At 42.2% G+C, this 14,868-nt stretch overlaps 1 protein-coding gene and 2 long non-coding RNA genes across 5 annotated transcripts in view; 1 reads left to right on the top strand and 2 right to left on the bottom strand.

The window, feature by feature from the left end:
- The window catches only part of LOC117529379, an 883,736-nt gene that overhangs the window by 551,629 nt on the left and 317,239 nt on the right, over positions 1–14,868 (bottom strand). The gene's annotated exons all lie outside the window — the stretch shown is intronic.
- The window catches only part of strbp (spermatid perinuclear RNA binding protein), a 259,677-nt gene that overhangs the window by 3,221 nt on the left and 241,588 nt on the right, over positions 1–14,868 (bottom strand). For 2 of the 3 annotated variants that reach the window (XM_034192127.1, XM_034192128.1), the window contains one exon: positions 14,476–14,529. In XM_034192127.1, the coding sequence (XP_034048018.1) occupies positions 14,476–14,529 (54 nt within the window). Of the gene's footprint in view, positions 1–6,120; positions 7,961–14,475; positions 14,530–14,868 lie in introns of those variants that run through there. The other variant, XM_034192129.1, reaches the window with a different exon arrangement.
- Positions 1,098–9,196, top strand: LOC117529380. The gene is made up of 3 exons (XR_004566002.1): positions 1,098–1,350; positions 5,608–5,609; positions 9,186–9,196. It is a non-coding gene; the product is annotated as an uncharacterized LOC117529380 (long non-coding RNA).

The raw sequence follows: 14,868 nt of genomic DNA, 5'->3' as shown, positions 1-14,868 counted from the left end.
CAAAGAAGGCAGGTGTAAAAGCACCGTAAAGCTAAATATTTTTGCAGTTTTATCATTTAGAACAAAGCAAGGTAAACTGGTGGCCATCACAAATATTTTATCCAGCGTCTTTTTGCTTTTCATTTCCCCTCATTTGTCTTAAATCCTTTAGCTTGTCTTGGGGCCATAAAAGGAATCCTACCTCCCCTAGTGGAAACTGCTGTTTTGCAACAACATAATAAAATGTGTAAAAGAATGTAACAATGTTAGAGTATTACCATGTTCTCTTAAATTTAAAAGGCATCCTTGCATAACTGTTCAAGTGCCAACCAGCTTCCTCCACAGTCCGGTCTGTAGCGCACGGTGTAAGGCATGTGTGCTCACTTGACCTGGGTGCTTTGCAATTTAGATGTCAGACTCAGGAGGTGACTGAAGTGAGAGGTTTTCTGGCCAAGCCAGATCTGCACCCAAAGCATCACAAGCAGATCATATGGGATCTCTTCCATATCCTATCAGGATAATAAGGCCATGTCTTGCTCAAGCATGGACAGGTCATCTGGCGCAATGTCTGGTGGGCCGACGTGCATTTTTGGGCCGGCTCATAATTTAAAGGAAAACCTAGATTAGGTAGCCTACACACGTAAACTAGCACACAATCAGAAAGACACAGAAGTGATGATCGCCTGTGGAATTAACAATGAAAATGGTTTGGGATGTGTGCAGTAACAACATCCCTGCCTCTCTCTGTATAGGCGAGCCAAACTGTTGAAATGGGATTGGACGAGTCACTGGGAGATCAGGCAGTTGCAGAATATTTTTGCCGCCCTCATTCCACAAAGAGGCAGGAATTCTTTAAGTTTCACCCACAACGGGATGCCACAAACCCTGTCGTCCAGAGGCTCTACACTAGACGCGACAACATGACATGTAAATGACTGACTTATTGTGGTCAAGGCCATGCTTTATTTTGTTTTGCCTGCCTTGCTTTTAGCAAGTCCAAAGATCCAAGTACTTTCATTAGAGGTGTGACAGACTGGAGTCATGTGCATCAAATAATAGAGGAGCATGAGAGAGGCATGGCACAGACAGTGAGCTGAGGCATATTTTTTTGAACTGCTCCAGAGCAAGCACTGGTCATCTCCTTGAGGGAAGACAGCTGAAACTGAAAACACTGAAAAGACATCTCCAGCAGTGTTTCTCTGACAGCCACTTTCACTTCAAGATGGGAATTGTGACACTGTGGCCACCTCTCCAAAGATGAAAGTCTCTGTGAGTAGAGAAAGAGCGTATCAATTTTTTTAACATGGTTACTCTCTTCCATGTAGGCTGCTGCATTTTATTTTAACTTTTGAAACAACACAATGTGCACATGTATCCTTTGGTATGTCGTGCACCTTCACATATCATATAAATAATCATGGTAGGCTGCCATGGCCAAAAATTCCAGGGCCATTTTTTGGTCCCAGTCCAGCCCTGGTTTGGTGCTGCCTGCCTGTGAGCTCAGGGAGGAAGAAAACCAGCGTAAAACTGGGGGGGACAAAATTGGGGGTGCTCCTGCAGACCTACTGTACACCACAAAAGAAAACAAGACATACTATGCACCACTAACCCTATATATATATATATATATATATATATATATATATATATATATATATATATATATATATATATATATATATATATATATATATATATATATAGTGAGGAAAGTACGTATTTGAACATCCTGCGGCTTTGCAAGTTCTCCCACTTAAGAAATCATGGAGGGATCTGAAATTTTCATCTTAGGTGCATGTCCACTGTGAGAGACATAATCTAAAAAAAAAAAAAAAAAAAAATCCGGAAATCACAATGTATGATTTTTTAATAATTTATTTGTATGTTACTGCTGCAAATAAGTATTTGAACACCTACCAACCAGCAAGAATTCTGGCTCACACAGACCTGTTAATTTTTCTTAAGAAGCCCTCTTATTCTGCACTCTTACCTGTATTAATTGCACCTGTTTGAACTTGTTACCTGCATAAAAGACACCTGTTCACACACTCAGTCAATCACACTCCAGCCTGTCCACCATAGCCAAGACCAAAGAGCTGTCTAAGGACACCAGGGACAAAACTGTAGACCTGCACAAGGCTGGGATGGACTACAGGACAACAGGCAAGCAGCTTGGTAGAAGACAACAACTGTTATGATTATTTATTAGAAAGTGGAAGAAACACAAGATGACTGTCAATCTCCCTTGGTCTGGGATTCCATGCAAGATTTCACTTTGTGGAGTAAGGATGATTCTGAGAAAGCTCAGAACTACACAGGAGGACCTGGTCAATGACCTGAAGAGAGCTGGGACCACAGTCACAAAGATTACATTAGTAACACATGATGCTGTCATGGTTTAAAATCCTGCAGGGCAGCAAGGTCCCCCTGCTCAAGCCAGCACATGTCCAGGCCCGTTTGAAGTTCACCAGTAACCATCTGGATGATCCAGAGGAGGCATGGGAGAAGGTCATGTGGTCAGATGAGACCAAAATAGAGCTTTTTGGAATCAACTCCACTTGCCATGTTTAAAGGATCAGAACAACCTCAAGAAAACCATGAAGCATGGGGGTGGAAACATCATACTCTGGGGGTGCTCTTCTCCAAGGGGACAGGACGACTGCACCGTATTGAAGGGAGGATGGATGGGGTCATGTATTGCGGGATTTTGGCAAACAACCTCCTTCCCTCAGTAAAAGCATTGAAGATGGGTCATGGCTGGGTCTTCCAGCATGACAATGACCCCAAACACACAGCCAGGGCAACTAAGGAGGGGCTCCGTAAGAAGCATTTCAAGGTCCTGGAGTGGCCTGGCCAGTCTCCAGACCTGAACTCAATAGAAAATCTTTGGAGGGAGCTGAAACTCCAAACTTGAAAGATCTAGAGAAGATCTGTGTAGAGGAGTGGACCAAAATTCCTGATGAAGTGTGTGAAAACCTAGTGAAAAACTATAGGAAATGTAATGCAAACAAAGGCTACTGTACCAAATATTTTCACAGGTGTTCAAATACTTATTTGCAGCAGTAACATACAAATAAATTATTAAAAAAAAAATCATACTTTGTGATTTCCAGATTTTTTTTATTATTTTTTTTAGATTATGTCTCTCACAGTGGACATGCACCTAAGATGAAAATTTCAGACCCCTCCAACCTCCAAACTCCAAACCTGAAAGATCTAGAGAAGATCTGTATGGAGGAGTGGACCAAATCCCTGCTGCAGTGTGTGAAAACCTGGTCAAGAACTACAGGAAATGTCTGACCTCTGTAATTGCAGACAAAGGCTACTGTACCAAATATTAACATTGATTTTCACAGGTGTTCAAATACTTATTTGCAGCAGTAACATACAAATAAATTATTTTAAAAAATCATACGTTGTGATTTCCGGATTTTTTTTTTTAAATTATGTCTCTCACAGTGGACATGCACCTAAGATGAAAATTTCAGACCCCTCCATGATTTCTAAGTGGGAGAACTTGCAAAACCGCAGGGTGTTCAAATACTTATTTTCCTCACTAATATATATATATATATATATATATATATATATATATATATATATATATATATATATATATATATATGCCCCATGCTTTTCTCCCTTTGCAGCATTTTGGGATTACCTTTCATTGCTATGCTGATGATATTCAGCTGTACATGCCAATAACTGCTAGTAATTTCATACACATAAAGTCCTTAAAGAATTGCCTTGCGCCAGTGATGCTCAGCAGTTTTTTTTACTTTTTAAACTCGGACAAGACAGAGATGATGGTTCTTGGTCCACTGAGACACTGGCTTTAGTCTGACATCAGTCTGATCAGGGAACACTTAGTCTAGGCTCGTGTGTCATACATCACACTGACAAAGTCAGGAACCTTGGGTTAATTTTTGATCCTACGTTGCCCTTTGACCTCCACATTAGAGATCTTACGAGGACTGCTTTCCTCCACCTGCGAAATGTAGCAAGATTCATCCCCATCCTGGTCTATGGCTAATGTTGAGAGCCTGATTCATGCGTTTAACTCTTCTATATCGGACTACTGCAACGTTCTATTTTCTGATTTACTGTAGTCCAGCATCAGGGCTCTCCAACTGGTTCAAAATGCTGCTGCCAGACTTTTGATACGAAGCAGAAAGTTTGACTACATTACCCCCATTTTAGCATTTCTTCATTGGCTACTGTGAGGTCGGATTTTAAGGTTCTGCTATAAAAGCCTGGATCCCACCGATTAATGAAGGATGAATAATGAGCCATGCAGCATGTTTTCTTTGCTACAAAAGAGCTTTGTGGTTCTTACAGGCACTATCTTTAGTTAACGGGGCTCCTCTCTGAGTGTGGCGCTAATTTCAAGAAATTCAAAATTTAGCAACAACAGCGTGGCGGTTTGTGTACAAGTTACCGCAACAACTTAGAGGCATTTGCATGGTACTTACGAGGCTGCTAAAAGCCCATTATCCGTGCGCCTGGCAGCTACACAGGACCTGAGAGGCTATTTTTGGAGTGGCTGCCCTCTTGCGCACACAATTCCAACTGCTCTGTGCACTGGACGTTGTATATAAAATAATTATTTTGTAGCAGATTAATCATTTTCTGCCAAACCTTGGATGCTGAAAACACCTCTAATCGCTTCTGGAATCACAGAGCACTGTTTCATCTGGATGCTTTTTCCCTCTCTTTCCTGCTCCATGTGGAATGTATTTTGAACAGCTTAAGGCAACTATTGTTTTGTTTGATAGCTTGATAAAACAGTTCCTAGCTGTTACGGTATGTCTACAGTTGATTTAATATATTGTTAATGGATCACATGAGCTCCGCTGTGTGTGCGCACTGCGGGCTGAGGCAGTGACTCATCACGCTCCAAACGAGCATTTAGGCAGAACGGCACCGCGCGCAAAAGAGCGATTTTGCAGAAATAAACAGATGAACACAAAGTTAAAAGTGGGATCGGGGGTGGGGGGTGACTGTGTTTAAAGCCAGGGAAAAAAATAAAGCCAGCAAGCCACGGATGGAAAGGAAGCCAGTGAGAAGGAGCACAGAGGCAGCTGTCCATGAATGGACAGCAGTGTGTGCGCAAAAGAGCGAGTTTGCAGAAATAAACGTACAAACAAAGTTAAAAGAAAGCCACAGAAGAAATAAAGCCAGCGAGCCGCGGAGCCAGCGAAGAGCACAGAGGCGGCTCTCCAGGAACCCTTGGTTCGGTTCTATCTGGTCTGGTGCATTACAGGTGGACAACAGCCTGGCACACAGCGCACAACCGCGGGACTGTACTGGAGCATCTATTTTTAGGCTGTATTTAAAAAATGTGACATCTTTAAATGCCACTGTGAATCTGTGAATTGAAAACCCACACTTTAAAGGGACCAGGTGTGGGAGGGCTGGAGGTTTGGACCAAACCCATGCCTAAACATGCGCCAACATGGCGTTAGCATGGCGCTATCACGGCACTACGTGGCTTAGTGTGGCTGATGAGAGCCATTCAAGGCTCTGACAGGTCGGTCGTGGCTCACTAGAGGCTGCTACGTGGCACATGCGGGTTACAGAGAGGCACATAGAGGCACCTTCATAGCGGATACGTGATAGATGAAGACGTGGGTCATTCTTCGAATAATTGCTGACACACCCATGTGTGGCTCATTATTCATGGCTTATTATTCGGTGGGACCCAGGTTTAACCTATAAAATTATTCACAGACTAGCGCCACCCTAATGGACAAGTGGACAGTAAATACTCAGAGGTGAATTGGTGTAGTCCAGGTCTGCGTGCACAAAAATGTTAATTCCAACAAAAGTGTCACACAAATTAAAAAAAAAACTAAAACAAAAATCAACAACTAGGAAATAGTTTCAATCACTTTAGATTGAAGCTTTGATGATGTGAGACAAACACCAGTTTAAATGTTTCACAACAACTCAATGGAGCTCAACCAACCATTGGACCAGACACTGGGTCCTTTCATCCAATGGCTGCGCCTCACAGCTGTAACCATGGAGACGTCTTCAGCAGTTATCTCTGATGACCATGATGTGGTGAAGGGCAAAAGTCTGTCTTGATTGGCACTGAGCTTTGACTGGAGTGTAGTTGAAATAAAATGAAGCGCCTTCTGCTTTATTGAAATTTATTTTACTAAATTACAACATTCAGATTTTTATTTCAAACAGGGAGTCAAAATAATTTCAAGCTCAGCTTTGAATGGAAAAAAAACAAAACAAAAATATACAATATAAAAAAACAACAACAAATGCAACAGTGATACTGAAATAATGAAACAACAACACAAAGCACACAGAGTGAGGTTCAATCCATGGACATTTTGGCGAGCTATGCAAATATGACAATGGTGTCATTTTCGTGGTGTTAATTTTTCTCATACAACATGAGCTGTGAATGGTGTACTGACCCAGTAAAATGGCAAAATTAACATCTGAATCAACATTTGGGTTCATAGTAGGAAAAAATCTATTTCAGTGCTGGTTATGGCCTGCTTTTACTACTATGCTGCTGCACGTTTAGCTGTCGTGCAAGTGAGAATTATGGGTACTGAAATGACTGCATATGACACTGCCCCCAGTGTGGAATAAACGTATGCATGTCAGTCCATTTCAGAGTCTGCAGCTTCTGAGGGCTGCGCATGCGTGCATATTGAATTATGGGTGCAAATGTGTCAACGCTGCATGAGGCCACAGGCGTGTTCCAACTTTACAGTTATAGTAGCGACACTTTCCAAGCACAAGTACCGCTACTATAACTGCACAATTACTATACCATCATCTGAGCAAGCACTTCTGTGCAAAACTATCCTTGTCAAACTGCGGATACACAGAAACCGTGTTTGGATTCAAGCCAGACCACAATGCACTGTGCACCACTCAGATGCAGACATCTCTGAAATGGTCTATGGCGACAATGTGCAGCAACACAGCAGTACAAGCATTAAAAAGCCCTGGTTTGAATGTTTTTTTATTTGCCAATATAGAGCCAGATGTTTCACATATACCATGATGTACAATTTGGGCCATACTGCCAATTTCTACCTTCCATTTTAACTTTCTGATTTGTAACAGGCTGCAGCTGGATAACAGGACAACCAATAAAAACATTAAGCCAGTATCAGTCGTGGGAAAACCTGCCGAGTATTAATCCACATCAGGTATCGAGATGGTGGGGCTGAATGCGTGATACAGGATCTGAAAATACTCCTTTCCCTTTCAGCGTTTCGCTCTGAATATCTATAAGCTGAAGGTCAAAAGGATGTAACACGCCGACTAAAGATTAAAATTCAATCTGTGTGTAGGTATCATGGCAGAATATCAAACACGATGGTCCAAATAGACATTTACGTGATGGTTATTTGAAATAGACAGACTGACAGAACTGTAACTGGAGGTAAAAGATATAAAGATGCTACTGCATTTAACGCCTGCCTTTGAATCAGATACACACCAGGCAGCATTCAGCTCTTAGAGGAGATAAACTATTAAATTTCCACATTGTCTATCTATTCCCATACATCCTTCACACAGCTCACATTATTATTATTGTTTTTTTTACAGTGTGAGTTGTGCATCATATTGCAAAGGCTGCCTTCTTCTAAGCAAAAAGCACAAACACAAGAACAAAAAGCTGATATATATAACTGAGGTAACAATTCACAGTACAAATCCTTCAAGTTTTTTTTTTATTTCTTAAAACCTGCAGTATATTTTTCCCATATTCATAACATTTTTAGAAAAAAAAAACAAAAAAGCACTTTTACAAATCTTCAGCTCAAGTCCTTAATCGTCCCGTCGCCAACAGTGATATTGTAGAAAAACAGAGTGCGTTTTCCCTTTTACAGAAAAATGCAAGGTGCGTTTGGTGTGCCCTAAAAGAAGTGGTAGTGGGGGACGGGGTAGGCGGGCACTTTCATGACAGGCAACAGAAGCATTCTCTTGGGTAAACCTAGAGGGGAGACACGAGAAGACTCTGCATGAGTCTGAGCAACACATGACCAAGAGTGCTTACTGCAAGACACGCTGCGCTGCACGCAGTGTGCAACACAGTAAGCCTTCAGAGCAGACAGAGGGCGGGGTGGGAGTGTACACACAAGGTGACAGCGTTTGTCTGAAGTTAACCAAGTGAGCGTGTTAGAGAGTGATGACAGCGAGAAAAAGAAGTGCATACAGATAAAAAAAAGAAGAGAAAGAGATCTGTGATGTTCAGAGAGTGTGTGAGTCCAGCTACAGCGACTCAGAACGCTGGAATAATAGTTAAAAATCACCAAAGCAGCCAAGCCTGCAACCCGGCGAAGGACACGGAAAAGAAAGAACAAATTAGATGACGGTGCGTGGAGCATAATGTTTCCACAAACCTCATACACAACAAACACGCACCAACAGCTGCAACTTAATGCAGATGCAATCTGGTCAAAGTATTGAACTCAAACATGACCATCTGAACTGAAAAACAAAACCAACTTCCATGACTAATCTACAAAAGATGTCCGTCTGATATAACATACATACATCTTCAACCACTTATCTGGGATCAGGCTGTGGGGGCAAAGCTCCAGCAGAGGACCCCAAAGTTCCACATTTGCCACCTCTGACTGGGGGATCCCGAGGTGTTCGCAGGCCAGTGTGGAGATATAATCTCTCCACTTAGTCCTGGGTCTTCCCTGGGGTCTCCCAGCTGGATATGCTTGGAACACCTCCCTAGGGAGGTGCCCAGGCGGCATCCTTACCAGATGCCCAAACCACCTTAGCTGGCTCCTTTCAACGCAAAGGAGCAGTGGGTCTACTTCGAGCTCCTCACAAATGACTGAGCTTCTCATCCTATCTCTAAGGGAAACACCAGCCACTCTCTTGAGGAAGCCCATTTTGGCCACTTGTACCCGTGATCTATAGTTCTTTCAGTCATGACACAGCCTTCATGACCATAAGTTTGACCATAAGGTAGATCAAGAGCTTCACCTTTTGGCTCAGCTCCCTTTTCATCACAACAGTACGGTATAGCGAATGCAATACCGTCCCGCCTGTGCTGATCCAGCCAATCTCACGCTCCACTGTCTCAATCACGAACAAGACCCCAACGTACTTGAACTAGTTCACTTGGGGGAAGACCGTATTCCCTATCTGGAGTAGGCAATCCATTAGTCTCCTGCTGAGAACCATGGCCTCAGATCTAGAGGTGCTGATCCTCATCCCAGCCGCTTCACACTTGGCTGTGAACCGATCCAGTGAGTGTTGGAGGTCACCGGCTGATGAAGCCAACAGGACCACATCATCTGCAAAAAGCAGTGATGAGACTCTGAGCCCATCAAACTGGAAACCCTCCTCCCCCGACTACGCCTCAATATCCCGTCCATGAATGTCACAAACAGGATTGGTGACAAGGCACAGACCTGGCGGAGGCCAACCCCCACCGGAAACGAGTCCGACTTACTGCCGAGCACCCGAACACAGCTCTCGTGTACAGAGTACAGAGATTGGATGGCTCTGAGAAGGGACCCACTCACTCCACACTCCCGCAGCACCTCTCACAGTATCTCCCAGGGTACCCGATCATATGCCTTCTTCAAGTCTACAAAACACATGCAGACTGGATGGCCATACTCCCAGGCACCCTCCAGGATCCTCATGAGAGTGAAGAGCTGGTCAGTTGTTCCACGACCAGGACGGGACCCGCATTGTTCCTCTTCAATCAGAGGTTTGACTATCAGCCGAACCCTCCTTTCCAGCACCCTGGAGTAGACTTTACCAGGAAGGCAAAGTAGTGTGATGCCCCTGTAGTTGGCACACACTCTCTGATCCCCCTTTTCAAATATGGGGACCACCACCCCAGTTTGCCACTCCTTTGGCATTGTCCCAGAACGCCACGCAATGTTGAAGAGACATCTCATCCAACACACCACACCCAGAGCCTTCAGCACTTCTGGATGGATCTCATTGCCCACTCTGGTTCAATGCCCCCAACCTCCACAGGGATGCCAGAAAAGCTCCACCGGAGGTGTGATTTGAAGATCTGTTGGACAGTGGGCTCCTCTAGACATTCCCAGTTCACCCACACTATCCGTTTGGGCTTACCAGGTTCGTTCAAAGTCCTCCCCCACTCTCTGATCTAACTCACCACCAGATGGTGATCAGCTGACAGCTCTGCCCCTCTCTTCACCCGAGTGTCCAAGAAAACGCGGCCTCAGATCAGATGATACCATCACAAAATCGATCATCACCCTTCTGCCTAGGGTGCTATGGTACCATGTACACTTATGAGTATCCTTATGTTTGAACATGGTGTTCGTTAAGGACAGTCCATGACTAGAACACAAGTCCAATAACTAACGACTGCTTGGATTTAGATCAGGGAGGCTGTTCCTCCCAATCACTCTTCTCCAGGTGTCTCTGTCATTGCCCACGTGTACGGTGAAGTCCCCCAGCAGAACAATGGAGTCCCCACTGAAGCCCCATGCAGGACTCTAATCAGGGTCTCCAAGAAAGATGCAGCATGCCATGGGGCAGGTTTTGGTTGTAGTTCTGTTTTGCTGTTTTTTTAATGTTATTGTGGGAATTTTCCCTCAGTGTTACTCTGTACTTTCATCTCATGGCATTCATTATTTGTGCTCTTATCATGATGTTTTCCCTGTGTTTGCTCTGTTTAGTTTATTTCCAGGCTTTGTCTTCTGCCTTTGCGAGTCCCTGCATTTCTGGGTTTAATTGGATGGCATCCTTCATTACCACAATTAGAATGTCTCCTTGCAGCCAGATTGTATTAGATTCCACCCTGCTCTTTAGCATTACAAGTTACTGTGTTTTTGATTCCATGTTACTGACCTTTGCTGCCATTCCAGTTTCCATTCCACTGTTGCCAGTTAAGAACTCTGGTTTCTTAACGCTGCCTGTTTTTTTTTTTTTTGCATTACTTTTTTCCTTCCCCCTTTATACTGAGGCCGTTTTTGACTGATGAGTGTGTGCCTGACCCAAGCTGATGTTTTTGACCATTACTCCTGCATTACTCCATGTTTCTGCTGTGGGCTATGTTATAATAAATATATTGAACAATAAAATCTGCTCTAACCGTCCTTTATTGTGGTTCTCTGCATTGGGGCCCTTGTACAGCAGAGCTTAGTTTAGGGCAGAGCTGTGCTAAAACTGAGTGAAACAAAATAAATAAATGCAGAAATGGCTGCAAAAACCAAATCAACAACAGTTGTGTGGAATTAGTTCATGTGCAGCAAGAATAGTATTGACCAAAACAGGTAATTTATCCTTGCAGAGGCTTTTAGTTTAATTTTCAGTGCACTTGTGAACAAAATCACCCTAATCTTTCCAGAATTAGTTATTCTTTCCAAAATCAGCTATCTGAGTTATACGTGTGAAAATTGCTGTATTTTTTCCCTTCGCAAAATATAAATAAAAATAAATGACTGAAAACAACACCATTTTTCTCAGTAAATATATTTCTAAAAGGTGCTACTGACATGAAATTTCGCCAGATGTCAGTAACAACTCATGAAATCCACACATACAAGGAAACCAAAACAAATAAGTATAAAAATTAATTTATGTATATTAATGAGAAATGACACAGGAAAAGTATTGAACACCTGAAGAAAGAAAGGTGCAAAAGGCATGGAAAGCCAAGACACTGGTTGAAATCTCTCAGTAATTAGAAAGCAATCCTGCCCCTTGTCAGTGCAAATTAATATTAGATGGTTCATTCCCAACTGATATCCTATAAAAAGGTATGTTATTAGCAAGGTGTCACACAAGAAACATCTCATGATGGGTAAAAGCAAAGAGCTCTCTCATGAGCTTTGCAACCTTATTGTTGCAAAACATATGGATGCCATTGTGAACATTCTAGTGAGCACTGTTGGGAACATAATCTGCAAGTGGAAGGAACACCATTTTGTCATAAATCGGCCACGACCATGTGCTTCTTGCTAAATTTCTGACAGAGGAGTGAAAAGAATAATCAGAAGAATTATCCAAGAATCAAGGACCACTTCAGAATGACCTGGAATTAGCAAATACAATTGTTTTAAAGAAAACACTAAGTAATTCACTCAACTGTCTTGGCCTATATGCACACTCACCATGCAAGACTCCACTGCTGAAGAAAAAGCATGGTGAAGTTCCTTTAAAGTTTTCTGCACAACATTTAGACAAGTTCATGAAATACTGGGAAAAGATAGTCTGATCAGAAGAGACCAAAACTGAACTCTTTGGATGCCATAATACACACCATGTTTGGAGGTTAAATGGCACGGCACATCACCCAAAAAACCCCATACCAACAGTAAAGTTTGGAGGGGGGAACATCGTGGTGTGGGGCTGTTCTTCGGCAAACATCATACAACTGAAGGACGGATGAATAAAAAATGTTCAGAGACATTCTTGATAAAAAATTGTACCAGGACGATAAAAATTAAATAAGGGTTGACATTTCAGCAAGACAATGATCCCAAACACACAGCTAAAGGAACTCTCAATTGCTTTCAGGGAATGAAAATAAAGCTGCTAGTATGGTCCAGCCAATCAGGTGACCTGGATCCAATAGAAAATCCATGGAAAGAACTAAAGATCTGAGTTCATAGAAGAGGTCCACAGAACCTTCAAGATTTGAAGGCTGTTTGTGTGGAAGAATGGGCCCAAATCACACCCGAACAATGCATGTGACTGGTTTCTCCATACAGGAGGTGTGTCAACACTGTCATTACAAAGAAAGGCTTTTGTATGAAATATTAAATAAATGTCAGTAAGCGTGTTCAATACATTTTCCATGTTTCATTCTCACACAATTTGTGTACTTATTTGTTTTGATTTCTTTATAAGTGTGTAGATTACTTGGTTTGTTAATAACATCTGGTGAAAATTTCATGTCAACAGCACCTTTAGAAATATATTTACGGAGAAAAATGGTGACATGTTGAATACTTAATTTACCTGCTGCATATACTGTAGAGAAAAAAATATATTACAGTGTCAGTTTTTTCCACTATCGTGCAGCCCTAGTTGACCTCAGAGTGTCACCACGTAAGCCCGGGCCCCAGACCAGTTTCTCACAGCACATAAGAGGTATTCAAAGCATTCATGGATGGACAGAGAACCCTCCAAATGCTGCATGTGTACACAAAGGAAACAGGGCAGACTCTGTCCGTAAGTATGACAGGGAGACATACGCAGTAAGTCTGTACCAATAATTAGACCCAGAGGAGTAGCAGCTCTGCCAACTCCCGTCTTCACTAACAGTGGGTTCAGTCAGAAACTCACACTAGGCGCGATGTTATTCTGAGCACAAATTATAATAATGAAAGCACAGGCAAAGTATTTGTAGCAAGGGCCCAAGAAAACCTTGTACAATTACAGATTGTGCACTTTTTCTACTCTTTTCCAAATCTGGCGATGTAACAAAACATTTTTTGAGAAGCCGATGTAGTAATTATGGACATTTACATACCACGGCAACAAATAGGTGGGTACAGGAAGGTGCCCCGAGGCCTGTTACAGCTGGTGCTCATCTCCAGAGTTTGTTGCGTGAGGCAAATGGCAGTCTACACTTTCCCCTGGAGGGGACGCCAGTCCATTGGAGGTTATTTTCCCAACTGAGGCCGGTACCCATTTGAGACAATATGGATAAAGTGTCTTGTCCAAGGACACAGACAAGTAATGTGAATTGGAATCAAGTCCTTATCTACATATTGGTAGTCCAGGTACACAGAGAAAGTGCTTGTAAAAATGAATAAATAAATCAATGGGACAAGTGAAAAGATACTGCTGATTTCTTGTAGTAAGGCTTTGAAATTAGTGGAGAAAAGTCATTTTAATCTTTATTTTATGAACATTAAGAAATGTTAGACCTTTTAAAAACAACAATTTTTAACAATTTAACAATTTTATGGTGAGTCACAAAAAAGTTTGCTTCTTCTCAGATATCACTCAAAACAAGATTTTTGAAATTCTTTCACTGAATATATTTACATCCTATTGAATTTTACTACAGTGATTTTGTCTAAAATTGCATAGATTAGATATTTTGATCAGAAATATATACTTGGTAAGATTTTATGTTTTTGCAGTGCAATAGTTTTTGTGTGTGCATATGAGACAGCGAGTGACAATTACTTCCACAAAGTGAGAGTCATCATCATTAGTTTCAGGGAAACAGCGTCAAAGACACAAACAGTGCTGGGAAGAAGAGGGGGGGGGGGGATTTCTTCAAACCACACATGAAGGACTTCTAAGCTTTGTACAACTCAAAAAGTAGGAAAGGAAATGAATCTAGAAGTTTGGACGAGCTAAGAGGAAAAGGCAGCATGAAAAGAAGGCAAAGGGGGTCGACAGTGTGAAAGAAACCTACAGAAGAATGATTTATCTGATTTCAGGTCAACAGTGAGCAGTCAGTTGAGTAATGAGGAAAACGGGTGGAAAGAAGGGAGAATGAAGAGGAGGTGCTGTGAGAGAGGAGGAGGCACGTACCATATGCAGGAGCACTTGCTGCTGCAGGGCTGTAGCCGTATGGTGTCCCAAAGCCTGTCAGGAAAGACGACACAGAGGTCACCTCAGAGACATCACAACAAGCTGCACACTTTGATAAAAAGACCAGAAATTAACAAAGGTCTGGGAGAATTTGTTGTTTAAGTCATCTGGTCAAAATAAATAAATAAAATTATTTAAAAAAAGGGGGGGGGGGGGGTGCAACAATTATGTCATACTTCAATAAAGTGATTTGTTAGAGTTCTTCCTCAACATTTAGTCATCAATGTGACTGTTGTTCATTAAAACCTGTTGTAATGTATCTGAACGGGCAACAAGGTGCACCAATCAAAACATGCGTTTTGAAGAAGACAAACACTCCTAAGGTGTACTGGA

The sequence above is a fragment of the Thalassophryne amazonica genome, chromosome 17 (assembly GCF_902500255.1).
Source record: "Thalassophryne amazonica chromosome 17, fThaAma1.1, whole genome shotgun sequence".
In the NCBI taxonomy this organism is placed as follows: domain Eukaryota; kingdom Metazoa; phylum Chordata; class Actinopteri; order Batrachoidiformes; family Batrachoididae; genus Thalassophryne; species Thalassophryne amazonica.
The sequence above is the reverse complement of the archived record's forward strand: the minus strand, read 5'-3'. Positions and strand labels throughout refer to the sequence as shown.